The following is a 26,532-nucleotide window of genomic DNA, read 5'->3' as shown; positions in this document are numbered from 1 at the left end:
AGTCGGTGTCATGCAAATGCACTCAAGCAATTTCAGTGTCTCATGTTTTAAGGCTGTATGTGAAGCCTAATATACACTGAGTATACCAAACATTAGGAACACCTTATCCCCCCAGCAATAAATATATTTGAAGCTCATTACCATGTCTGCTGTACATTTATGACGATCTTATCTCACAAATTTCTCATAAGATCATGATTCTAGCTACAGTTTGCATTTTCATACCACACGATGGCGTACTTGTTCAGTAATACATATGGCTCATAACAATCGTCCACATGAAAGCTTCGATGGAATTGGGAAAAACTATTTCTGTTTTTCCCCCAGCACAACATACATACACCGATATTCATTTATTCGCTTTTAAAGAATGGTCAAGATTCCAATAAATTAATGTTAGGACCGTTTTTTGCGCTTATCTTCCTGAATGAAGGTAAATAATTCGAAGAGCCAACGCCTGCGAGATGCGATTGGCCTGTGCAGTGCATTAATTAAGAATGATGACGTCATGAGCATAGTTTTTCTTGTCAACGTTCGCCCCTGTCCGTTCACATTCGCCTGACCTCCGACCGCAGACGGGACTCCAACCAAGCCCAGAAATGGTAAATGTCTTTACTCTGTTCTGTTTGAAATATATTTGTATGTGAAGTGTAGAATGTTAGCCTAGCCAAATGTAATTTTAAATTCGTGTAGACTAAGCCAGTAAACTGATCCAACGAATATATTGCATTGCTGGATTTTCAAAACATGGCTGGGCAATGTTTGCTGGCTAACGTTACTCGTTTTCCTCATCTTCGATAATCATATTAAAGGATGTGTTATCTGTTTTCATCTTTGCCGTGCTTCTCCACCAGTCTGACTTCTCAGAAGACCAGATCATCGGTGAGTGTTGTGACAGTAAAGCTATTTGAAGGCTAGCCAGTTAGCTACCTAGCTAAATTGTTAGCTACTAGACTATCCCTTGCTTCACTGTCGTCATTCTTTGAATGTGGAATAGCTGTATTTCTTCTCTCCTGTCCTCATGTTTGTCTTGTTGTGAGAAGCAGTTTCCCTACTGACAAGTTGATTTAAAACTGGAGCCTATGGTGAGTTTGATGGTCCAGGTTTTGTGTGGGCTAACCATCTTGGGAAACGTTTACATTTTTGACAATTCGCACAGCAGACGCTCTTATGCAGAGTGACTAACAGTTGTGCGTGCATACGTTTTCGTACCATGCATGAATGGTGGAATTGTCATCAGACAAACAACCAGCAACGAATAGTGAAACATTTACTAAAACATTGATTCATTGGCTCAGTCAATCCCATATGTGGTTAATCCCCTTGTTTGATCCCCACAGCGGGTTTGATTGAATTGTCTAAACAGATTAAGGTTTTGTGTTGAATGGATGCCCAACTAATTTTGCACTGCCTTCTGATTTTAAAATAAATAAATGATGCATGCAGAAATGGAAGGGCCATATTTCAACATGGCATAGTTAGCTATTAGTGTTTAAAAGCCTAGATACTTGGATGAAACATTTTGTCGTTTGAGTTATAACTTTTTTCAACACCAATGTTGGTATTAATCTGTTCCGTTTGTTGTGATTTCGCCTAGTTCAGCTAGCTACGTGTGCCAGAACTGTTTAAAATATGTCTATATATTATAGAGGCAGTCAAGACACTATTGTAATTTGTTCTCAGTCCGATACCGCTGTTGACTCATTGTATAGATGGCAAAGGGAAATGACTCAACCACTTTTTGAGTTCTACGTGTTGAAGGCGTGGCCCAACTAAACCTCAAACATACACTTTGAAATAAAGTTAGCTAAGCATAATGTATCCATTTAGCAATGATATATATGTACCGATATGGCGTTACAGTACTCACCTATCGCATGTGGCTTTTCCCCTTGCTCAATGGGCTGTTTTGAGTTTTGTTCCACGGTCGATTTAATTTGCTCGTTTGACTGGTTGAAAGATTACTCGGCCAGGGTTTGCTGTCAATGCCATATATGGGTAAATGAGTGGCTGCTGTGTAGTTTTAGACGGGCGGTCTCGGAATGCGCCGCATACCAGCGATGGGAGGCAAGCACCATAACAATGGCCCGTGGAAATTACCCAGATGTCAGAAAGCGTTCCATTAGAGGCCACCACATTTATTGTAGATAACAAATTGAATAGCTTATGTAATAACTCTAAGAAATTATTCAGACTTTTTTCCCATTTTCAACCTGTTTATACATTTACAGCCCTCCTCATACTCTAAATCCAACTCTGCTTTTTTAACACCCTTCTCCCTGTCTGTCAGAGTTCAAGGAGGCCTTCCTGCTGTTTGACAGGACAGGCGATGGGAAAATCAGTTACAGCCAGTGTGGTGATGTCATGCGGGCCCTTGGCCAGAACCCTGTCAACGCTGAGGTCCTCAAGGTCCTGGGCAACCCCAAGTCAGAAGGTCAGCCATGCTTCTAGATGTTTACTGAACATTGACATTAGTATCCACTGGCTGGATCAAACCTATAGAAGTACTACATGCTTCAGTAAACAAATGAATACGATTTTATTCAGGCATAGAGTAGCTTTATTGTGTTCCGTTTGATTTGGGCATATCTTTCAATTTTGGGCCTGTTTACTGTTTGCCGTCAACTTCACCAAATCAGTTTGAGTTATTTGTAAGGTGTCAACTGTGATTAAGCATCCAAGGATATAACTGAAACAATGTTCTTCTGGGTATGACAATTATCCTATGGAGTGAATTTTGTTTATAATCTGCAATTGTCAAGTACCACAGAGGCATTGTCCTAACCTATCAAGAGGGTGTTACTAGTGAAACTGTTTCTGTTGTGCTTGTGCTGCCTGTCCCTTATCAGTCAAGGAACTGAGGCATTGAATGTTTGCATGCGCATTAATATTTTGATATTAAACTGATTATAACCCTAGGCAGATTATGCAATAGTCATAAATACTTTACTCTGCATATCTTATTTGGCATAAGATCAAAATCTAAGTAAGCATACGCTGATTGAAACACCTGTTTCTGAGCAATCTTTCAAATTATTAGGACATGTAAACAACTTAATCGGTGTTCCAGCTGTGTAATTCCTCTGCGCATTTGCTAGCACCAGCCGACCTCTTTAGCGCAAGTGAAATGTGTTCGTAAACAACTGAATTTTATGTTTGAACTCAGAATCAAATATGTGTTGAGGTAGTCAACTGTTCAACAACTGGATCAATGTGTATGATATCCAGCAACTTCACATAGCCATTGAAGTGGAATGGGACAACCGCAGGCCACAATCAGCAGCCTGATCGACTCTATGCGAAGGAGATGTTGCATGAGGCAAATGGTGGTAACACCAGCTACTGACTGGCTTTCTGATCCACACCCCTTTTAAAAAATTTAAGGCATCTGTGACCAACGATACATATCTGTATTCCCAGTCATGTGAAATCCATAGATGAATGAATTTATTTCAATTGACAGATTTCCTTAACTGTAACGCAGGAAAATCTTAAGTCATTCATTGTATGTCGCACTTTATATTTTTGTTCAGTATGTTATTCTGTCTTCTAGCAAAGTAACAGCTAGTGAGTTTCTAGCAAAGAGTGTTTTAAGTGTTTAAAAAAAAATCTGTCCTTCCCCAGAGATGAACCACAAGATGCTAGACTTTGAGCAGTTCCTGCCCATGCTCCAGGCCATCGCTAAGAACAAGGACCAGGGCTCCTTTGAGGATTTTGTGGAGGGTCTGCGCGTCTTCGACAAGGAGGGCAATGGCACAGTGATGGGCGCTGAGCTCCGCCATGTCCTCACAACACTTGGTAATGCCTCACAACCCCTGATGAATATGTTTACATCTCTCCTCATGAAGAGTTAATTTTCATCCAACTGCAGTCACTGTTTATTTATTGTATTAGTCAATGGTTAATATTACAGTATATTAGCCAACAATTTCTTTCTTGTGCTTGAGAGCTCTACTTCAGCTTAACATTCCAGACAAACAGTACTGAAACCTGCCTTGTGACAATGTCGGCGACATAAATCATTGACATTCTGCTCTTGACGGTTTTACCTGAATTTTAATTTGGACCCAGAGAAAAGCTTGAACTGCATGGTCCTGATAGTTTACCTCTTTGCATCTGGAACATCTGTCTTGTAAGAGGATTGAGCAACACATAAGACATGGTTTTGATGGTCTCACTTAACTGTATCAGTATGCCTCTGGGAATGTCTGCTTGGTAGTGGGGTTTATCTTTTTTTTTTGAATTGCACCGGTGTTAGGTATAGGAAAGATGGGATTCCCTTCCTATCGTGTCTTGTCTGTTATGAGAATGTAAGTGTTTAATTTTTTGTTGCAGGTGAGAAAATGACAGAAGAGGAGGTGGAGACTCTCTTAGCGGGACACGAAGACGCCAACGGCTGCATCAATTACGAAGGTAAAGCAGCGTGGTGAACTGGATGAATATGGGTGTGAAGGGAGAACACTGGCCTTGTACTGTAGAATATATCACAATGCTTTAGGATTGACCATTTTCAGTGTTGGAAAAATGGAAGAATCATGTGGATAAGGTGAATTCGAACAAAATAAAATGGCAATTGTCTTGACTGGTATGCACTCATGTATCATGTAAACACAAATTCCTGTGATTTGTGGTTATTAATAAGGATTGTGTCTGACTGGGTGGAGGTTGTGCGCATTTGATTTCAGATGAGTGTGGGGTCCCCCCCCCTTCACTGACCTCCCTGTTCCTCTCCCACAGTCTTTGTCCGCCACATCATGTCTGGCTGAGCAGCGGGTATGAGCAGACCCCCAAAAGCCCCCCCCCCCTCGGTCAGCACCTACCCCAGCAGTGGGCTCTCACCTGCACTGGGAGATGTGTGTAGCGGTGAGGGGGGGCCCTCTCTTTAACCATCACTGCACAGAATGCTCCTACTCCTAGCTACTGAGATCACAGATATATATTTAAGCAAGTAGTTAACAAGAAGCTTACTCTTGTTTCTGGTTGAGTGTGGGGTTCTTGCTCAAACACACTAATTCAAAAGATGGCGTCCTATTGAAGAGATGCATAGTAAAGGCTATGATACTGATGGCGTATGTAGAGTAGGACATCTCTCTGTGCCGTGATAGTGTTGTCAGAGGCTCCTGGATTCCTGTGGTGGAGTCTGGTTTGAATTTATGGTTTGATCTGTTCTTTTATTTAACTTTCTCTCCTGCAGAGCACTTCTCCCTCTCCTGCCCTTCCCCCTCATCTGGCTGTAGTCTGCATGTAGCCTCTCTGCATGTGGCTCCTGAGTGACCCCCATGGACACTGACTCTCCAACCTGATGAGGGCAGGACACTGATGGGGGGGGGTCTGTTAGACTAGAGGTGTGACTCCTCAACTCTGAATGCATAAGGGTGTGTTTGGGGGTGTAAACACAAATGAAGTGCTGTAAAATAAAGCTTTAAGGGTTCAACTATTGTTGTCTTTAGTCACTTCCTACTAATAGAGAATTGCATTTCCTTGGCTGGTGACATCTCTTCCCTCCATCCCCTCTCCCCATGGAAGCTGGTACTGTAGGTGTGCTAGTTTTCTACCCCCCTTTCTGACAGATCCCTCGCTCCTCCTTTTTCCTCTGTTAGAACAGCCCAAATAAGGAGGGGGTGGTTGCTAATCCTAACACATTCCAGGTTCTGAGGCCTGGCTGAGCAAACCCTTGGCTGTTCTGGCTCACTAGGAGATGGATCTTCTGAGTTGCTCTATGGTTTCTCCCTCTAATCCCTCGCTCCTGCCTCTAATGTTCTCCTCTTTAATGCAGATTCTCTTCTGACTGACATGTGGAGTCTGTGGATCAGGCTGCAGCTCCAGCAGAAAGCTGTATCATGTTGGGGATAAACACCTAGAGAACCATGTGGGAGGGAGCAAGTCACTAAGTGGACTTACCTCTCTGATGAATTTAATTTGTCTCAATGTGATGTCTGGGCTGTGACGTCTGAGTGTTTGTCAAAATGTATATTTTGGATGGAATATACCCCCCATAATTGATTCTAGGCTATACAAGCCAATCCATCTCGAACCAAGAGTCACAGTAATGAGTCAGTATAAATTCCTATAGACAATACGGCCCTCTAAATCTATAGTTGATAGGGAGTACACTGCTGGCTGGAGGTGGAGTTTGCTCTAGGCTTTTCTTCTCACATCGATGACTAAGCATGCTGCTGCTGATGTTTGTTTTTCTCCCTCAGAACTCGTCCGGATGGTGATGAGTGGTTGAAGATTTCAAGAACACAACCGGTTAATTTTATTCCCAAATGTTTTTTCTATTATATGTAATGTCTGTCTCACCCCCATCCAAATCTTGTTTGCCCTCATTTTGTGATATTTTCTTTCGGAAGTGCCTTTTCTGTGTCTTGAGTTGAAGAGCCCCTTTTTTCATTTCACTTCAAAATATCATCAAGCCACAGAGGTGCATGCTATCATGCCTGGCTCGTTGACAGAATCGGCAATAACATTCCCTTCATTATTCCATACGTTCCCATCTCCCACCCTGTCACTCAACCCCTGTGTCAGCCCTGTCGGCCAATAGCTGTGTTTTTATACAGAGGCGATGCATGTTCATTGGCTGAGACCAGCTGTAATGTGGATTTTACCGGGCCAATTATGGAATGGTAGATTTACTGTCTCATGTATATGTGGTATCAAATGATATTTAATAAAAATCCCCAGTTTCTGAAAACAAATGGTGTTAGTCTTTTTAACAATTGTGGAGGTGTTATGAGGAACCATCCTTCATTTAGTTTAACAGATGTCTGGAATTCCATTACAGTAATATAAAAATGGATACTTTACTTACTAGACCATTTTAAGCCATTCTGGTTATGTCTGGGATGGTCCAGATATATCTAGACATTCTGGCTATTAGAATGCATGTGTTTTGAGGTGACACCATGGAACCTAGGAAGTGGTATATCCATTTGATAACTTCAGGGAACAAACTTCTATGCTGGCGTTCTCTCAAATGTAAAGGTAATTTGAATATTCAACAGGGCTGTAATGTAAGGCCTACTCAGCATTGTCTTTTTTGCAGTAGTGCTATGGTAAGATGGGTATGTTTTTATTGCAGTGGCCCTCTGGTATTTGCAGTACTTACACTAGCCCTTTTTATGGTAATGCAGGTATGAGTCTACTAGCTGCCCTCAGGCAGTAGGCCTTGTATGGTAAGGTGATTGCTTGGTCTCTGTAGTCTGCAGGGTGTCTGTTAGTACTAGGTGATGATTCAGTGGAAAATAAACCGTAATGTTCAAGACACAGTTGTCCCATGCATAATAGGGGGACCCTGTATGGAAGATGCCACTCACAGCCTGCCCTCTTGTGGTGCCTGCAGTGCAGATGGAGCGTTGGGTTATTTCCATAGGCCTAATGTAACAACCAGTGAAAGATGTCTTCCTTCACGTAAGGGTTGAGTGTTTAGAGCCATAGTCATACTGCCAAAAATTCTTAGTGAACTACAGCCTGACTGAAGACAATTGTAGCTTGAAGTTTGCCATGGTACAGTCAAGATGGCAACAATGACCAAACTGTACACATGTCACATTTATTACATGGTTTTTAAAAACTTTTTGTAAGTAAAACCATCTTTTTTCTTATATGAACTGCAGAGCAACTGACACTAATTCGGTAACGGTTCAGCTGAGGAAAGGTTAATTTCTACTGTGTAATCAATGCAATCATTAAAAACAAACTGGACAGACATATTTCATATCACGAAATCCACACAATGTAGCAATGGAGACCAAAGCAGTCCATCCATGGTCACGACTAGTGAAGTTTCTAACACTGGCTATCTGGACAAGTTTCATCAGAGTATATATATGACACTCAGAATGTGTGTGATGTGCTGGTGCGTGTTCTCATACAGACATACCAAACTATGAGCATCACAATCCCTCAGCCCTTATCAAACACTGGGGGGAGGGGGCGATGGAACTGATGGAACTCTTAGGGGAAACAGATCTCCATGGCATGCATTCACACCCATGCTCACAGTCACACTGACTGACAGGTCATTGTGACCTATTAGGACCATGCACATGACAGTGAGGGAGGTTACAAAAATACAGCAATTAGATGCAAACAGTAATATCAAAGAAACAAGATGGAAAACCTGACAGTCAAAAAATATAAAAATAGATAGGATACATAAAGATATTGTTACAAATATTAATGGACAGAATTCTCTATAAACTGAACTGACTTTTGAGATCCCTTGACTTGCACAGTTCTTTTGTAACATTAAAGCCACTTCCATTACATAGTAATCACTTCATGTGAGTTGGACCTGTCATTGGAAAAACACAAACTATAAAAATCTGGATTTCCCAAACATCCAAAACTCCAGCTACACCCCACTGACTTATATGGAGAAAATGGCAAACATGATTAAAAAGGATGTTGGTTTATCAATGAAGCAAGAGTTGTGACGGTGATGTCTTATGTCTGTAGTTGCTAATAGGGTTCTTCTGGAGCCTACATCCAGTCATTACTTTAGAGTATAATCTTTACAATGGTATGATTGACTGATACTGAGGAGCCATACTGGACATACTGACAGAATCCAAATATGACGCATACATGAATACAAATCATATCTGGGTAATTACTGCTTGTCTTATGATTACGATCTGCTCTATGAAAGCCCAACTGTTTCAGATATGAATGTTCAAAAACATAATAGAGTTGAAGGGCCAATGAAGATGTTTTTTTATCTCAATATCAAATCATTTCTGGATAACAATTAAGTACCTGATTATTTTAGACCATTTTAACTGAAAAAAAAAAAATAGCTTCTTAGCTAAAAGCAATTTCTCAAGCAATAATTTTTCTAGGACTGTCGAAGTGGTCTGAGTGAGGGGACTAATTAAAGGAGCCTAATGGGAGGGACATGTAACCTGAAAACTAGCTATTGTTGGCAGAGAGGAGGGCAAACTCTCTTTGTTATTGGCCTATTAATTTAAACCGCCTGGTTATGTTGCCATGTAGTCCAAAACCCAACCCTTGCAAGACAAGATGACATTTTCAAACAGCTCTTACACTAAAGGGCATTATCATAATTTTCACAATTTTACAGCATTATTCCAACCTCATAGTGTGGAAACATATAAAACACAGGGAAATAAAGTTTTTGACTGCACTGTCCCTTTAAAATGAGGACTTTTAGGACATTGTGACCTGGTCCTTGTGGGTCCTCGGGGGCACTGTAACTCTGGGAGTATGTTGCCCTTCATCAATACTTTAAGTGGTTTCTAATGCTCAGTCATATAGGGATTTTGTCCCTTCAAATTGGAGTGAATCATTTGTCAGCATTGTAAACAGAAAATCCAGTTAACAGTACATAGTCTTACTAACTGAAATGGCAGTAGGGCCAGATGAGACCGTTTTCAAGTGGAATACATATTATTACAAAGAGTAATACCATTCGTTTTCATTGCCCTCACACATACTTTTTAGTTTAGGATACATCTAACCAACAGGCCAACCCCAAATCTCTATAACGCCACATTCACTAACATAGGACAACAAGCTTGATGATCTCATATTTCGAAACTATGACATCCTAGTAAAAGTTCAAAACAAGAAAACAGTTATGTGCTTCAGGTCAATTTAGGCCTAGATTCAATCAGATCAAGCGTTAAGCGGCGATAGCCGACACCCACATAGCTGATGTTTTGGCGGTGTTGGAGGTGGAACTGTCAAATCGGTGAGCAGCTGCTCTTGATCATTGTCAGGTAGTCATACCCGTCTCACATTACAAGTTCAGAACGAGAAAATGTAGGCTATATAGAAATAATGACACTCAAATTGAAAATCATTCAACTAAATAATGAGGATTTCTATCAGCCTAATCGAGTTGTAGATTACATCACACATTCCAGTATTCAAACTTGTAAACAAGGCTGCATGGTATTCTTGTAGGGCTCTATTAAATCTGTAAAGCTGAAGTGTTACAGATTCCAGGATAGAAATGTAATGGTATTTTCCGATTGAGCCGACATATGCAGTGTTTACCGTGAACACAGTCTCTGCTAATGCGGGAACACTGCCTTTAAATTTCAATCAGGGTGTAACGCTGAACTTCTGCGGTGCGGATTGAATAAAGCCCTTAATGCTACTTCATGCAGCCAATGGCAATGTACGCTTTAGGTATAATGCCAGGAGCCGCTTGTGCTATTTGACAGCTCTAACGCAGTTCTACCTCTGACACAGCCACAACAACAGCTTTGCGGATGTTGTCTAAAGCGGATCTGATTGAATAGAGCCCTTAGTTAATAATGATTTGTCTTCAGATTTGGCCGCCGGAGAAACATATTTTCAAAGTGCAAATCTTTTTTTCTTAAAAAAAAAAAAACAAATCTTTCAATTCTAAGTACCTACTAGGGTACCTTGGGAGAATAGGTAGGTAGGTATGTCTGTGAACATGACTGGGAACATCTGACCCTCAGTACACTATAGAAGAAAACAAAAGCACCACTATTCAGAGAGCTGCTAAGACAAGAGTCCTTTAGTTCTCTTCATATCCTCAGGTCAGGTGGCGTATTTACATGACAATACTCTCCTGGTTTAACCTTGGGTCCGATGTGAAGGGTGAAAGTAATTAAGCAACTCATGTCTGTAAAAAGAAGACTGTTCGTTTGAAAAGTCTTCATTTGCATTTTCTTTTTAGTTGGGAGTAATTTTAAGGGGGTTGTTTCCACCTAATGTTCATTCCGGTAGGGAATGTTTTTGTTTTGTTTTTCTGTCGCATGTCAATCGTCCAGTCCAAATGTTAAAAATGATCAAAGTTTGTTGTATCTCCTTCAGTTTGACTTCTTCATTTTCAGATGATACAGGCAGAATTCATAGGTACAAAGTGGTCAATGTCATTCAGTTTGCCAAGACCTTTTTCCTGTCTCTCTCTCTTCTTCCCTCTCTCTTTCCCTCCTCTCTCTCCCTACCTCTCTCTATTTCTTTCTCTCTTTTCACTGTGGAGTGGGAGCAGCGGTTGAGGAGTGGAGTGTATCCCCAGGGGCGCTGGACTCTGGGTTCAAAAAGAGAAGAATTTGAGATGTGTAACACAAACATAGTGCAAAAACATTCAACAGTAAGTACAGTTCAAGTTAATTCCAATGGGTCACATGATCACCTTTATACAGTATTAGGTAATTACTGAAAATTCACAGTTGGTCAATACAAAATGTGACTCACCGTGGAGTGTTGGGGTGGTGTTGGTGCTGGAGTGGCCTGGCGGGCGGGGAGGTGAGGAGTGAGGACCACTGGGGGTTGGCTGGGGCTCAGTGGACTGGGCCTGGGCAGAGGAGGGGCCTGTCATGGGGACGGAGGAGGCAGAGGGTGCTGGGCTGGGAGCTGGTTGTGGTGCAGGGATACTGGGGGCCGGCTGGGACTGGGTGGCTGAGGGGCCCTGGGGTGGGGGGCCCGTGGGAGCCGGGGCGGGGTGTGGGCCTCCAGTCTGGCTATGCTGCTGGTGCTGGATCTGTTGGAAGTGCTGCTGACGCGCCCTCATCTCTGCATACTTCAACTGCTCCATGTGGAATGACTGACGGTCTGCCAGCAGCTGCTGCCTCTGGTACTCCAACTACACACACACACACACACACACACACACACACACACACACACACACACACACACACACACACACACACACACACACACACACACACACACACACACACACACACACGTAAATGCGCAGTCCAACCAACAAAGCAAAACCAACTAGTCCACTTAAACTAGATCCCCCATAATGCTTCGCTACTGCCTGACTCACAGCCTCCCTCTCTCGGTCCATGATAGTCTCCAGCTCTTCAAAGTGTCTCAGTTTGATCTCCAGCTTCTTCATCTGAGTCTCCACCAGCAGAGCCACCAGAGACTTGATCTTTCTCTCCTCCACCGCAGCCAGGTGCTATGGAGAGAGAAAGACAGAGAGGGAGGGAGGGAGAGGGGGGGTGGAGAGGAAGAGAGAGAGAAGAAGCATAGGGAAGAGAAAGGGGAGAGAAAATAATCTTTAGTATGTGTATAGCACACAACTGAACATATACTGTTTTTTGTATTTTCTTGCACAGTGAAAAAAATATACTAAACAAAAAAACATTATTTACATAAGTATTCAGACCCTTTGATATGAAACTCGAAATTGAGCTCAGGTGCATCCTGTTTCCATTGATCATCCTTGATGTTTTGACAACTTGATTAGAGTCCACCTGTGGAATATTCAATTGATTGGACATGATTTGGAAAGGCACATACCTGTCTATTTAAGGTCCCACAGTTGACAGTGCATGTCAGAGCAAAAACCAAGCCATGAGGTCGAAGGAATTGTCCTTGGAGCTCCGCGACATGACTGTGTCGAGGCACAGATCTGGGGAAGGGTACCAAAACATTTCTGCAGCATTGAAGGTCCCCAAGAACACAGTGGCCTCCATCATTCTTAAATGGAAGAATTTTGGAAGCACCAAGACTCTTCCTAGAGCTGGCTGCCCGACCAAACTGAACAGTCGGTGGAAAAGGGTGACCAAGAACCCAATGTTCACTCTGACAGAGCTCCAGAGTTCCTCTGTGGAGATGGGAGAAACTTACACCAATCAGCAGCACTACACCAATCAGGCCTATATTGTAGAGTGGCCAGACGGAAGCCACTCCTCAGTAAAAGGCACGAGAGCCCGCTTGGAGTTCGCCAAAAGGCACCTAAAGGACTGGGGTGAAGGTTCACCTTTAAACTGGACAACGACCATAAGCACACAGCCAAGACAAAGCAGGAGTGGCTTCGGGACAAGTCTTAATGTCCTTGAGTGGCCCAACCAGAGCCCGGACTTGAACCCAATGGAACATCTCTGGAGAGACTTGAAAATAGCTGTGCAGCAACGCTCCCATCCAACCTGACAGAGCTTGAGAGGATCTGAAGAGAAATGTAACCTTTATTTAACTAGGCAAGTCAGTTAAAAACAAATTCTTATTTACAATGACGGCCTACCCCGGCCAACGCTGGGCCAATTGTGCCGCCCTATGGGACACCCAATCCCCGTCGGATGTGACACAGCCTGGATCCTAACCATAAAGGTGTGCCAAGCTTGTAGCGTCATACCTAAGAAGCCTCAAGGCTGTAATCGCTGCCAAAGGTGTTTCAACAAAGTATTGAGTAAAGGGTCTGAATACTTATGTAAATATGATATTACATTTCCTTAAAAAACTGTTTTTTCTTTGTCATTATGGGGTACTGTGTGTATATTGATGAAAAATACAACAATTTAATACATTTTAGAATAAGGCTGTAACGTAACAAAATGTGGAAAAAGTCAAGGTGACTGAAAACTTTCCGACTGTATAACGTTACTGGATGACAAGAAATACCACCTCATTTCTTATGAGATTTTAGGATGATTGTACGAATGGTCACATTTTTCTCTCATGTGGCCTCAACAGGGTGTTAGGCAAAATATGTGCTTTGATTGAAACTAAACACAGGTAAGCTATGCAGTTTAACACTATCTGCAAAAAAATGTTGCTCCACTGTATATAATTCAGTACAGGCTTACTTGTAGGCTACTTGGAAACAACACTGTATAACTCAATAAGATCTAAATGCATATCCCATGAAACTGATTGAGATCAAATGATTGGTATGCAGGCGCTGCATGGACGTTTCAGAATCAGAACGTGTTTCAGATCTTCAGCTGTGGGGAAAAGGGATCCAGGTGGGCGGGACGGGGTGGTTACCTCCGGATCCGCAGTCTCTGCCTATTTTTGAATCCCTGGGGATTGGCTAGGAGAGCTGATTTTGAATCAGGTGCCTCCTAATGTAATTGTATGAACTATGGCAAAACTGATCGTAGATCAGCACTCCTACTCTGAGAAGCTTGATACATACAGCATCTGATCCTAGATCTGTGGTTAGGGGCATCATGCTAAACAAGGGTCAGAAGTCAGACCTTGGCTTTGACGGCAGCAGCAGCCAGGGCAGAAGCAGCAGCGGTAGCCAGGTTCCCCTCTCCCACATCCCGTTCCACCTTCGCCTTCCTTTCGCCCTCGCTCTCTCCTTCTCTATGGCCCTCCTCCAAGGCCTCCTTCCCTTCCTTCTCCTTCTCTCTCTCACCTAATGCAGAGTGGGAAACATAGAAATCACACTTAATTTAGTGTCTGAGAAAGAGAGACAGAATCCACTATTTTACAGAGATTACAGAGACATTCAAATTCAGTCACAGACATAAACATTACCCATCTCTGTCTCTGTCTTCTCAGACTCTCGGTCCCTCTCTCCTTCTCCCTCTCTCCCTCTCTCCTCCTCCTTCTTCCCGTTTTCTCCTTGCTTCTCATCCTCTTCCATGGCTCCATCTTTATTCTCCTGTTATCACCATGGGGATAAGGACAACAAGGTCAGCTCTTTACTGATACTTGATTTTTTTTACCCCTTTTTCGTGGTATCCAATTGGTAGTTACAGTCTCATTGCTCATTGCTCGGGAGAGGCGAAGTTTGAGAGTCGTGCGTCCTCCGGAACACAACCCAGCCAAGCCGCACTGCTTCTTGACACAATGCCCGCTTAACCCGGAAGCCAGCCACACCAATGTGTCAGAGGAAACACTGTGCACCTGGCGACCGCGTCAGCGTGCATTGCGCCCGGCCCGCCACAGGAGTCGCTAGTGCGTGATGGGACAAGAACATCCCTGCCGGCCAAACTCTCCCCTAACCCGGAAGACCGTGCCACTCGGGAGGCCGTCCTTACTGATACTTGAGTATCGATCATCACAACATAGACAATTCAGAACTGGTTTGCCAGAAGACTCGACCATGCAAACACAGGTACAGTAGAAGTCCAAACAGACACCATACCTTGGTCTCCCTCTTCTCCTCACTGGATTGGCTGTCACTCTTACTCTCCTCACTGCTCTCTTCTGGAGGCAGAGAAAAGACAGATAAGTTGTCAGCCAGCCTTACGTCTGTCTACCCCACCTGCAACTCGTTTTTCAATTCAGATTGATAAACTATTGACATACATACTTATGTGGAAACATGACCAAAGATGACTATAGTTTCATATAATAGTAGATGGAAGCTGTACCAGGTTTGTCTCCTTCCTCCAGGCTGGTGCCTGCAATGCCGCTGCCCTCCAGGCCGTAGAGGGGGTCCTGTCTGCCACTGGCCCGCGCCGCCTCCTCCACCCTCCTCACATGGGCCTCCACCAGTGCTGCTGGGACCTCCTCCTTCATACGGGAAAACTCCTCTGAGAGAGAGAGAGAAGAGAGAAACAGCTGAACGCTACACCCAATACACAATCCATCTCTAAAATGTCTCTCTTGAGAGAAATTGTTTTTAAAAACCTCAAGACACTTCCTGGTAAATAACGGTTAACTAAACAGTTATCTGACACAAATCAGGCCAGTCTTTACTCTGTGTGATCCGACCGACGGTTAGTTAGTGAGTTGACCCCTCACCCAGGGCAGACTTGGCGGCTGCGGAGGCCACGCGGGGGTCCACCACGGAGGCCAGGAAGGCCACGGTGCTCATGACGGGGTTGCCTGCCTGGCTGAAGGGGACGGGCTGGTAGGCCAGGGGGCCCAGGGACGAGGACATGTCCTCCAGGTATGGGTCCTCAATGGGCAGACGCAGGAAGTGCAGGATACACTCATCCTGGGTACGTGAGCCCACGTGCTCTGACACCTTGTTCCAGTCATCCTTGTACATCTCAAGACCCTGAAAGGGGAGGGATGATATGATTGATATTAATAATTATAATATTATATTAAGCCTTAGATTTTGTTTTCAGATAAGTGCTTTCTGTGTTTTTGTTCCTCTCAACACGTTTTCAATTTTAAGTTTATTTGGATTTAAAGGGCATTTTGTTGAACCATTCTGTTGAATGGTAATAAAGTGGAGGAGACAGCTGTTAGTTACCTCTAGCAGCAGTAGTGTCTCCTGTTCGGTCCAGTCTCGCATGGCATTGGCAGCAGTCTTACTCTGTAGACAGGAAGAAGTAATATCACTGAAACACATCACTACTCTTTAATAGTTAGCTATACAGTGCATTATGATCCTCATCAGTCCTGCAGTGTTGTGAGCCATACCTTAGGAGGCCCAGTCTTCTTGCTGTACATGTCTGTCCTCAGGCCAAAGTTCTGGAGGTCGGCTGGCTGCTTCTCCTTCACCTTATCTGGGAATGACAGAATCTGCTGGGCCGCCGGAGTCTAGAGGGGACAGAGAGAGAAGGTAAGTGGAGTGAAGCTACAGTCAAATAGAGACATCTAGAACCAAAATATAGATACAATTTGTGTTTGTGCGTGCACATGTGTTTGTGTGTGTGTGTGTGTGTGTGTGTGTGTGTGTGTGTGTGTGTGTGTGTGTGCGTGCGTGTACCTGGGATGCCTTGGGCTGCAGGGGCACCAGGCTGGAAGGGGTGTCAGCCAGGACGTGGAAGTGGGAGGTGGGCGGGGGGCCCATGGGGGTGGGCCGGCTCTCTGAGTCCACCTGGTAATTGATCAGACCCCACTGCTCCAGGAATGCATGCACCCTGAGGAGAGGAGGAGATAAATATTACTGCAGGAAGTAGATGAAAAGAAAAGAATACACAACAATGACAGTGTGTACACAATGTACTACAGCAGGGGTGTCAAATCTGGTCTAAAGGTGTTTTTTTTTAACTCAATAAACTTTAAAATGTCTAAAACCAAATGGAAACTGTGTAGAAATGATATTGGACCTACATTCATACAGTTTCTTGACCGTGTCCATCTCTCTAATCAACCAAATGAAAGCTAGACAGTCAGGCAGCATCGAAAATTCCATGATGACCAGAGGACTAATTTTTGCACATTTTGACAGCGAGGAAATATGATCCATTTTCAGTGCGGCCCTCCGGACCTCGTTGAAGACCGAATGCGGCCCTCCGGACCTCGTTGAAGACCGAATGAGGCCCTCCGGACCTCGTTGAAGACCGAATGCGGCCCTCCGGACCTCGTTGAAGACCGAATGAGGCCCTCCGGACCTCGTTGAAGACCGAATGAGGCCCTCCGGACCTCGTTGAAGACCGAATGCGGCCCCCGGGGCAAAATTCGTTTGACACCCTTGTTCTACAGTGTTAAACCAGCCTGATCTGAGCGCAGCGGTCTGGTTTCACGAAGCTAGTATTATACTCTTCTTATAAGAATTACAAAACGGAGTAAACTGTAATGCGACTGTTGTAAATGTCCTGTGTGCAGTGAGTCCTCCTAACCTCATGATGGCACACACGTCTCCGGCCAGGTTCCTACGACAGGCGGTGGAGGTGAGGTACTCCTGCGGGTTCAGCCTGTACGTGTCAATCATGAAGTTCCTGTAGGCCAGGTAACTGTGGAGAGATAGAGATTCTTGTCAGTGAATATACAGTTAAGTCACTCCAAACCTTAAAGCTGTGTGAAAGATGTTGTTTTATGCATAACACAGAGGAGTGCATAAGCTAGGCATGTGTAATAATAATATGTTAGCATGGGTTTACTCACATCTCAGGGGTTTTGGATTTGTTCTTGCCATTGAAAAACTCTGGGAGGGCTCTGCGCTCAATAGCATGGACACTGAGAAAGAGAGAACGAGGTTAACATACAGTAGACTAGCTATATCATTTAAGAGCATTTCTCTAGAATAGGGATGGGCAACTGGCAGCTCCCACCCTCGGATCAATCCCCCCCAGTTAGGGAATAGTAGAATACACAAGGTTCAATTTCATCAGCAGCTTTTTTTCTTGTTATGTCAGTCACTGATAGTTAACCATGTCAGCTAACATTTCTTAGATTGCTAAGTTAGTTTAGCGGACAGCTATCTAAACTTGTTATGGTCGAATTACCGCCCAGGGGACCCACATTGATTTAGTTAGTCTCACTCAGATATTATATTATAAACTGCAAACATTTCTCTCCACCCTATGGTAAAATGTGTAGAACTGTAGGAAATGTGCTTTAAAACAGCTCATTGTCCTCTCTACTCCATGACACAATGAGTAGAATTGCATGAAGTTAGTTATAAAATTGTAAAATCTTGTGTATGTGTAGAATTGCACGAAACAAACTGTAAAGCGTAACACTATAAGGCTGATGATCCGGGGGTGGGGGGGATGTGTAGCCTACCTGTTGTAGTCAAACCATGCAGCGTAGCTGGGGATGATGATGTGGTGGGTCTGCTCAGTCACGTTGTCCTCATGGAGGTCCGACCCTTTCACCGGCTCTCCCTTCACACTCGGAGAGCCCTCCTCCTCCTCCTTTTCTGCAGTTTCCATGGATTCATCCTCTTGCTCATCTGTTCAAGAGATAAAAGAGGAGATAATGAACATAGGGGGACAGAAAGGATAGATTAAGCTAAAATATAGTGACCTCACCCTGCAGACAGTGTATACACTGAGATGTAAAGTTATGATGTGATGTGTGTGTTGTGCATCAGGTTGGATACTGTGACAGCAAAACATTTAAATAATCTGTACATATGGACAAATATAGAAAGTATTGTATTGATGAAGTAGTTCAGGGAACTCACCCAGGTCTGTCATGGTACCTCCTTTCACTGGTGTCAACTCAGAGTCTTTCTTAGTGTTGGCTACAGAGAGACAGAGACAGAGAGGGAGGGGGGTTTGCATTTCCTGTGACACAAGACTTTAGTTCAACCCCTGACCTTCAGTCACAATGATGATGCTGATGTTTCAACCAGCGTAAATATCAGGAGGATAAGCCAATGGGCTAAGTCAAAATCGTACATAATAAAGTGTATGTGTGAGTTAGAATGTTCACTAACAAAATGTCATATGTATTGTACATGTGTGTGTGTTGTGTACCTGTCTTAGGTAGGGTGACCTCCTCTACAGCAGGTACAGGTGATGGTTCATCCAGATCTTTAGTCAGATCCTCTGGCTCCTCCTCTCTCTGGCCTCGCTTAGACTTAGTGTACGGGGTGGTGGGCCTACACACACACACACACACACACACACACACACACACACACACACACACACACACACACACACACACACACACACACACACACACACAAAGTCAGTCATACTGTATAGCATCTAAATGCTACTATTTCTTAGTCATAGTGTGTGTCAGCAATCTACAGATCTCCCAATGACACCTCTACAAAGGGCCTCCTCCTGGGCTGGCCTATACAGTAGTAAACAAAGGGTAGTAGGGTAGCACACACACACACACACACACACACACCCTTTCTTGGTGTTCTTCTTCTTGCTCTCCTGGGATGTTGGAGTGGGCGAGGGGGAGGGTGAGCGCTTCCTCTTCTTGGCGCTGCCGGGCTTCTTGTCCCGGCGCTCGTCCCCTGGGGTGGTCACCTCGTCCGTCAGGGTCTTGGCTGAGATCCTCTTCCTCTTGGGGCCCCCCTCTCCGACCTCATAGTCCTCCTCATTCATCCACTCATTAAACTGGTCCAGGTCCAGGATCCACTTGGCATGGACCTGAAGAAAAACAGTTTTTAATATGATGTCATAAACAGGGTGTGAATTACAGGGGAGCCAGGAGGGGCTCAGCTCCTCTGAATGAGACATTAGCTCTCCTAAATGCAACAAAAGTCCAACTTTGGAGGGGTCTCTAAATAATGCTAATTTAATATTATACTATTTGCTTAAAATGTAGTGGTAAATATGTTTTACAGTGGTAAATATTACAATAAAAGTGTCCAAATACCACTACATCACTGGCTACCGGTAGGCCTATTTGAAGTTCATGGTAACAGGCCTACAATTTGTAGCCTAGAGTAGTAAATTGAGCATGTGTATTTGGGTGACCCTTCCCGTTTTCCCCGGAACAGTTTCAGCGTCCCAACTTTTCAGCCTACAAAAAAGTTACATTTATCAGCAAGATGCATCAATTGTAGGTCTTATCAATGGCTGAATGTCATTAGGCACACTGTTTGGTGTTTTGTAATGGCGTAAGTGTACATGCGATGCACTGTTTGGATTGTTTTGGAGTGGTTGAACATGCATACTTTTTGAAGTCATTTGTTTGACAAACAGATGAAAACACTGTGACTGGTTGTGCCCATGCCACATTGAAAGGTAATTCATTTCTACCATTAAATGATATCTTTATTATTAGGCCTATAAAACAAATTCATATAGACACCCCCGAATATCACGGTGTAATTCGCACTCTGGTCATAAACATGTATATATGTTAATACTTTCTTACATGTATATATGAGAGACAGAGAGAGCCGTGTCCGGATACCGGTACTTGCATAATAAATAGTACGCTGATTACTGTATTTATGCGAATAGAAAGTTTTATGGTATATGAGATTTCAAAAATATTGTATGCTTTAAATGTAAGGATGTCATATTAATTTCTGCTCTTCATCTAATACGAATTAGCTGCATGCTATTGAGGACGAGAATCGTCTATTTCAGACCCAAGTGTGTTTGACAAGGGGACGAGGCGAGCTGTCCAAAACGAATGAATGACGGCTACTATCAGGATGTTCTAAATAGTAGGCTACGTAGTATGGTTAGTACAAAGTAGAGAATGTTTGTAATTAGTAGGAAAGAGCGATTTTGGGCACAGCCCTTACACACAGAAAGAGAGGAAGAAAGCTATGTGTGCTGACCTTCCTGGGTTTCTCTGGGCTGGGCGGATCTTCCACAGCTGCCTCCACCTCACTGGCTGAGATCCAGGTGTCATAGCTGAGCAGCAGGGGACAGAGGTCAGATGGAGGTCAGAGACTAGTGTCAGCCTAGTGCACTACATGTCACAACATGGTGCTATAACACAGGCTGAGAAAAACAGTATGGAACTGTTTGCTTTTGTCGTGGTGTATGAATAGGTAAAGGAGATGTGGGTATGGGTTAGAGAGCATGTTAGTGTACATTCACTGTGTGACTTTACTCAATAGTGTCAGTGTCGCAGGTGTTAAAGCATGCTGTGCTGCTAAAGGCTAAGGTTGAGTTGACTGTGTCAGGCTGAGGCCCCAGTATGGACAGTACCTACCTGTCAGGAGAGTATCCCCAGTGGAGCAGCACCTGCTTGTCTCTCTTCATCACCGGACGCACCCACTCCTCTGAACCAACCAGGGGATTGGTGAGAGAGAGAGGGAGGGGCCTCATTTTCAAGCCACTACATTTTTGTCATTTAGTAGATGCTCTTATACAGAGCAATTAAGGTTAAGTGCCTTGCTCAAGGGCACATTTGATCCATAATGTTAGACTGACTCACCCTCCTCAAGACTGGCAGGGATTGGAACCACCACATGGGAGCTGCATGTCTTGTCTTCAGTCACTGAGCCCTGCTGGCAGCAAACAAACTCTGCTTAACTGTGTTTGTATGTTGTGTTGTATTGTATTGCACTGTATGTGTACTCCATATACAGTTTCGTCACTAGGTCAGTGAAGACAAGCCTACCTGGTGCCTCTTGATTATGTCCTTCAGTTTCCCCAGCAGCTTGGCCTCAATGTCAGAGCTCAGGTAGATCACTGGTCGACTCAGACAGTTGTTCTAATCGACAGATGGCAAGAAAGAGAGAGAGAGTGAATAAGAAAGAGGGAGTGAATAGAAAAGAGAGAGTGAATAAGAAAGAGAGAGTGAATAAGAAAGAGAGTGAATAATAAAGAGAGAGTGAATAAGAAAGAGAGAGTGAATAATAAAGAGAGAGTGAATAGAAAAGAGAGAGTGAATAAGAAAGAGATGGTGAATAAGAAAGAGAGAGTGAATAAGAAAGAGAGAGTGAATAAGAAAGAGATGGTGAATAAGAAAGAGAGTGAATAATAAAGAGAGAGTGAATAAGAAAGAGATGGTGAATAAGAAAGAGAGTGAATAATAAAGAGAGAGTGAATAAGAAAGAGAGAGTGAATAAGAAAGAGAGAGTGAATAAGAAAGAGAGAGTGAATAATAAAGAGATGGTGAATAATAAAGAGAGAGTGAATAATAAAGAGATGGTGAATAAGAAAGAGAGTGAATAATAAAGAGAGAGTGAATAAGAAAGAGAGAGTGAATAAGAAAGAGAGAGTGAATAAGAAAGAGAGAGTGAATAAGAAAGAGAGAGTGAATAAGAAAGAGATGGTGAATAAGAAAGAGAGAGTGAATAAGAAAGAGAGAGTGAATAAGAAAGAGATGGTGAATAAGAAAGAGAGAGTGAATAAGAAAGAGAGAGTGAATAAGAAAGAGAGAGTGAATAAGAAAGAGAGAGTGAATAAGAAAGAGAGTGAATAAGAAAGAGAGTGAATAATAAAGAGAGAGTGAATAAGAAAGAGAGAGTGAATAAGAAAGAGATGGTGAATAAGAAAGAGAGAGTGAATAAGAAAGAGAGAGTGAATAAGAAAGAGAGAGTGAATAAGAAAGAGAGAGTGAATAAGAAAGAGAGAGTGAATAAGAAAGAGAGAGTGAATAAGAAAGAGAGAGTGAATAAGAAAGAGAGAGTGAATAAGAAAGAGAGAGTGAATAAGAAAGAGAGAGTGAATAAGAAAGAGAGAGTGAATAAGAAAGAGAGAGTGAATAAGAAAGAGATGGTGAATAAGAAAGAGAGAGTGAATAAGAAAGAGAGAGTGAATAAGAAAGAGAGAGTGAATAAGAAAGAGAGTGAATAAGAAAGAGAGAGTGAATAAGAAAGAGATGGTGAATAAGAAAGAGAGTGAATAAGAAAGAGAGAGTGAATAAGAAAGAGAGAGAGTGAATAAGAAAGAGAGAGTGAATAAGAAAGAGAGAGTGAATAAGAAAGAGAGAGTGAATAAGAAAGAGAGTGAATAAGAAAGAGAGAGTGAATAAGAAAGAGAGTGAATAAGAAAGAGTGAGTGAATAAGAAAGAGAGAGTGAATAAGAAAGAGAGAGTGAATAAGAAAGAGAGAGTGAATAAGAAAGAGATGGTGAATAAGAAAGAGAGAGTGAATAAGAAAGAGAGAGTGAATAAGAAAGAGAGAGTGAATAAGAAAGAGAGAGTGAATAAGAAAGAGAGAGTGAATAAGAAAGAGAGAGTGAATAAGAAAGAGAGAGTGAATAAGAAAGAGATGGTGAATAAGAAAGAGAGAGTGAATAAGAAAGAGAGAGTGAATAAGAAAGAGAGAGTGAATAAGAAAGAGAGTGAATAAGAAAGAGAGAGTGAATAAGAAAGAGAGTGAATAAGAAAGAGAGAGTGAATAAGAAAGAGATGGTGAATGAGAGAGTGAATAAGAAAGAGAGAGAGTGAATAAGAAAGAGAGAGTGAATAAGAAAGAGAGAGTGAATAAGAAAGAGAGTGAATAAGAAAGAGAGAGTGAATAAGAAAGAGAGTGAATAAGAAAGAGTGAGTGAATAAGAAAGAGTGAGTGAATAAGAGAGAGTGAATAAGAAAGAGAGAGTGAATAAGAAAGAGAGAGTGAATAAGAAAGAGAGAGTGAATAAGAAAGAGAGAGTGAATAAGAAAGAGAGAGTGAATAAGAAAGAGAGTGAATAAGAAAGAGATGGTGAATAAGAAAGAGAGTGAATAAGAAAGAGAGAGTGAATAAGAAAGAGAGAGTGAATAAGAAAGAGAGAGTGAATAAGAAAGAGAGAGTGAATAAGAAAGAGAGAGTGAATAAGAAAGAGATGGTGAATAAGAAAGAGAGTGAATAAGAAAGAGAGAGTGAATAAGAAAGAGAGAGTGAATAAGAAAGAGAGAGTGAATAAGAAAGAGAGTGAATAAGAAAGAGAGAGTGAATAAGAAAGAGAGAGTGAATAAGAAAGAGAGAGTGAATAAGAAAGAGAGAGTGAATAAGAAAGAGAGAGTGAATAAGAAAGAGATGGTGAATAAGAAAGAGAGTGAATAAGAAAGAGAGAGTGAATAAGAAAGAGAGAGTGAATAAGAAAGAGAGAGTGAATAAGAAAGAGAGAGTGAATAAGAAAGAGAGAGTGAATAAGAAAGAGATGGTGAATAAGAAAGAGAGTGAATAAGAAAGAGATAGTGAATAAGAAAGAGATGGTGAATAAGAAAGAGAGTGAATAAGAAAGAGAGAGTGAATAAGAAAGAGAGAGTGAATAAGAAAGAGAGAGTGAATAAGAAAGAGAGAGTGAATAAGAAAGAGAGGGACACAGAACAATAGATAAATAAATAGTTTTCCAAAGAAGAACACAGCAGACTGACCTGTACCAGGGATTTCTCGATAGTCATGAACATCTCCACATTGCGGTCCATCCGAGAAGGATTCTGAAAGTCAAACCTGCGCCTGCCATGAAGACAGACAGGTGTAAAATATCTCAAAGAACCTCGTCAAATATTTCAATAAAAATGCATCCTTGTCAAAATGAAAACATCTCAAGGATCAATCTATTTTGTTTAATCTTAAACAGAACTTTTCAACTATACAACTGGGTTCAATTAATTTGAAGGGAATGTATGTGCAGTGAGCCAAACAAAATCTAATGACGTTAATGAAACTCTTACCAGCCCTGATCACTCTTGAACTTGTAGGCTGCTGCCAGAATGTGGCAGAGAGCCCCACCAGACTTAAAGTCCAGGAAACTCTTCATCTGAACAGAAAGACAGAGGGTTAGATACAATATTCTTTAAAAAATATATATATTTAACCTTTATTTAACTAGGTAAGTCAGTTAAGAACAAATTCTTATTTACAATGATGGCCTACCCCGCCAAACCCTAACCCGGACGACGCTGGGCCAATTGTGCGCCACCCTATGGGACTCCCAAACACGGGCGGTTGTGATACAGCCTGGAATCAAACCAGGGTCTGTAGTGACGCTTCTAGCACTGAGATACAGTGCCTTAGACCGCTGATCCACTCGCGAGCCCTAGAATAGTGTAATAGGGGAAGCACAATACCCAATTGTGTGTGTGTATGTTTGTACCGGCAGCCTGGTGAGAGGTGGGTTGCTGACATGTCGTCCGAATACCTCCTCCTGAAACTGCAGTAGCTGGACCACTAGGCTGGACAGAGACTTGTTGGTGGGGGGCTCCGCCTGGATGTACTGAGGGATGAGAGAGAGAGAGAGAGGATTAACATGGAAATTTCAGAATAAATAGACATTGTAACTTAAGTTTAGTTTGTGTGTGCATGTGCGATAGCGAGAATATATATATTTTTTATATATCCACCATAGTACTTTGACAGTTTGAACACTACAATTAACAAAAGCAGAATTCATTTGATGGTCAAAGAAACAACAGGTTTCTTTACGTGAATCTTTGCATTCTTTCTGTCTGGGCCAGGTTGAGAATGGTAGAGCTGGGCGCATGCTCTGAGACAATAGACAGGGCTTTTTGGCAACACTATAATGAGAAAATTCTGCACACCATCTGGGAAGGGGTAAAAGGGGGCGGATCATTAAAACTCAAGGCGCATATACTGCCCTAAAAGAACATGGCGTGCAATGGGGTGAAAGATAAAACCGAAAGCGCCGGTAAAAAGACAGCTCAACATCTGGATTTGTGCACTTGCGCTGCCGGTGCGGTAGCCGGAGTATAGACATCTGCAATCAATGAAATTACCGTTAGATAGCCAGTTGGGTTTCCTCCCCTTGAACAAAAACCTGCAACACAGGCCATTCATTCCCCTCTACTAAAAGGGGGTAGTAACATGGATTTATGTTCATAATTTGCAACGCGGAATTTCCCCAAGACGTTTTCGCAGCATCCTTTTGTTTCAGTCTCGTGAATGTGTGGATTCAACCGCTGAACTATCCTGCAACCCATCTCATCTCACACCCTCCTTCTCCTTTCTCTTTGCTCACTCGTTTTGCTGTTAGGATTGCTCTCCTTCATTTATGATAATATGAATGCGTGTATTTATTACTTTAGCAAAAAAAAAACAGGCAGTACCTTTTTATAATTCTTGCCCAACCAAACGCGGACATTGTCGAATTGCGAGACGGTATCAGACGTTTCGAAATATTTTACGTTCGGGCCGCCGTCTTTCTTCCGCACCGCCATCTTTGTCTGCAGAATGACAGCGACCTGGTGGTGGAAAGAAGATACTGCAGTCGGTGGGCCCATTACTGCCACTGTAGTTGCAGTAAATATACAATAGGTGGCGTCATTGCATAAAGATAATGCAGTGCGTAATAATGTCTGCATCGTTTTAAACATGGACACCAGAGAGTGCACATTGAACGTAATGTAGGCCTACCTTTCTAAATTATGTTTTGACATGGGATGAGAGAAATCATTACCACATTATAAATATGTATTTTCTACATAAAAACAAGCATTATGTATGCCTGGTATTTATTGCTATTTAATTAGGTTCGTTAGGTTTCAGACATTCTGCTCTCATTACCCAAATGTGCTTGCTCACTATTATAGCAGTTCTCTCTCCGAGTTGTATTTCGCCAGGGCTCACTTGAAGAAGAGATGTCCATCTTGTGGTCTCCCTGTTTTTTATTTTTTATTTAACCGTTATTTAACTAGGCAAGTCAGTTAAGAACAAATTCTTATTTACAATGACGGTTAACTGCCTTCTTCAGGGGCATAACAGATTTGTACCTTGTCAGCTTCGGTTGCTGGCCTAACGTTCAAGGATAAAAAGATTGAAGGGATACTTGGGATTTTGGCAATGAGGTCCTTTATTCACTTCCCCAGAGTTAGATTAACTTGTG

The 26,532-nt window shown here is 42.6% G+C and overlaps 2 protein-coding genes across 11 annotated transcripts; one reads left to right on the top strand and one right to left on the bottom strand.

Moving 5' to 3' along the window:
* The first annotated feature begins 550 nt into the window (after nucleotides 1–550).
* LOC110528106 (myosin light polypeptide 6) lies at nucleotides 551–6,698 on the top strand. Its single transcript, XM_021609924.3, has 6 exons — nucleotides 551–602; nucleotides 855–882; nucleotides 2,291–2,434; nucleotides 3,625–3,798; nucleotides 4,336–4,413; nucleotides 6,204–6,698. The coding sequence occupies exons 1-6, from the start codon at nucleotides 600–602 to the stop codon at nucleotides 6,230–6,232; spliced, it is 456 nt and encodes a 151-aa protein (XP_021465599.1). The 5' UTR covers nucleotides 551–599; the 3' UTR covers nucleotides 6,233–6,698.
* Nucleotides 6,699–7,536: 838 nt separating this feature from the next.
* LOC110528105 (SWI/SNF complex subunit SMARCC2) lies at nucleotides 7,537–25,928 on the bottom strand. Of its 10 annotated transcripts, none has more exons than XM_036983652.2 (25): nucleotides 25,757–25,928; nucleotides 24,787–24,906; nucleotides 24,365–24,450; nucleotides 24,065–24,146; nucleotides 21,376–21,468; nucleotides 21,190–21,262; nucleotides 20,965–21,034; nucleotides 20,585–20,660; nucleotides 19,189–19,436; nucleotides 18,801–18,925; nucleotides 18,506–18,565; nucleotides 18,103–18,271; nucleotides 17,482–17,553; nucleotides 17,217–17,330; nucleotides 16,361–16,514; nucleotides 16,072–16,191; nucleotides 15,902–15,964; nucleotides 15,442–15,700; nucleotides 15,069–15,230; nucleotides 14,840–14,901; nucleotides 14,227–14,353; nucleotides 13,941–14,104; nucleotides 11,783–11,917; nucleotides 11,200–11,587; nucleotides 7,537–11,032 (listed from the first exon to the last, which is right to left on the bottom strand). In XM_036983652.2, the coding sequence occupies exons 1-25, from the start codon at nucleotides 25,865–25,867 to the stop codon at nucleotides 10,974–10,976; spliced, it is 3,192 nt and encodes a 1,063-aa protein (XP_036839547.2). In that variant the 5' UTR covers nucleotides 25,868–25,928; the 3' UTR covers nucleotides 7,537–10,973. The 10 variants fall into 10 exon arrangements, with proteins under 10 accessions (XP_036839547.2, XP_036839550.2, XP_036839549.2 ...); XM_036983655.2 differs by having other exon boundaries at nucleotides 14,840–14,898; XM_036983654.2 differs by having other exon boundaries at nucleotides 21,190–21,259.
* Nucleotides 25,929–26,532: the final 604 nt, after the last annotated feature.

Source organism: Oncorhynchus mykiss, chromosome 7, assembly GCF_057628025.1.
Source record: "Oncorhynchus mykiss isolate SJ-2025 chromosome 7, ASM5762802v1, whole genome shotgun sequence".
Taxonomy (NCBI): Eukaryota; Metazoa; Chordata; class Actinopteri; order Salmoniformes; family Salmonidae; genus Oncorhynchus; species Oncorhynchus mykiss.
Note: the sequence above shows the minus strand (reverse complement) of the source record. Positions and strands in the feature narration are given on the sequence as shown.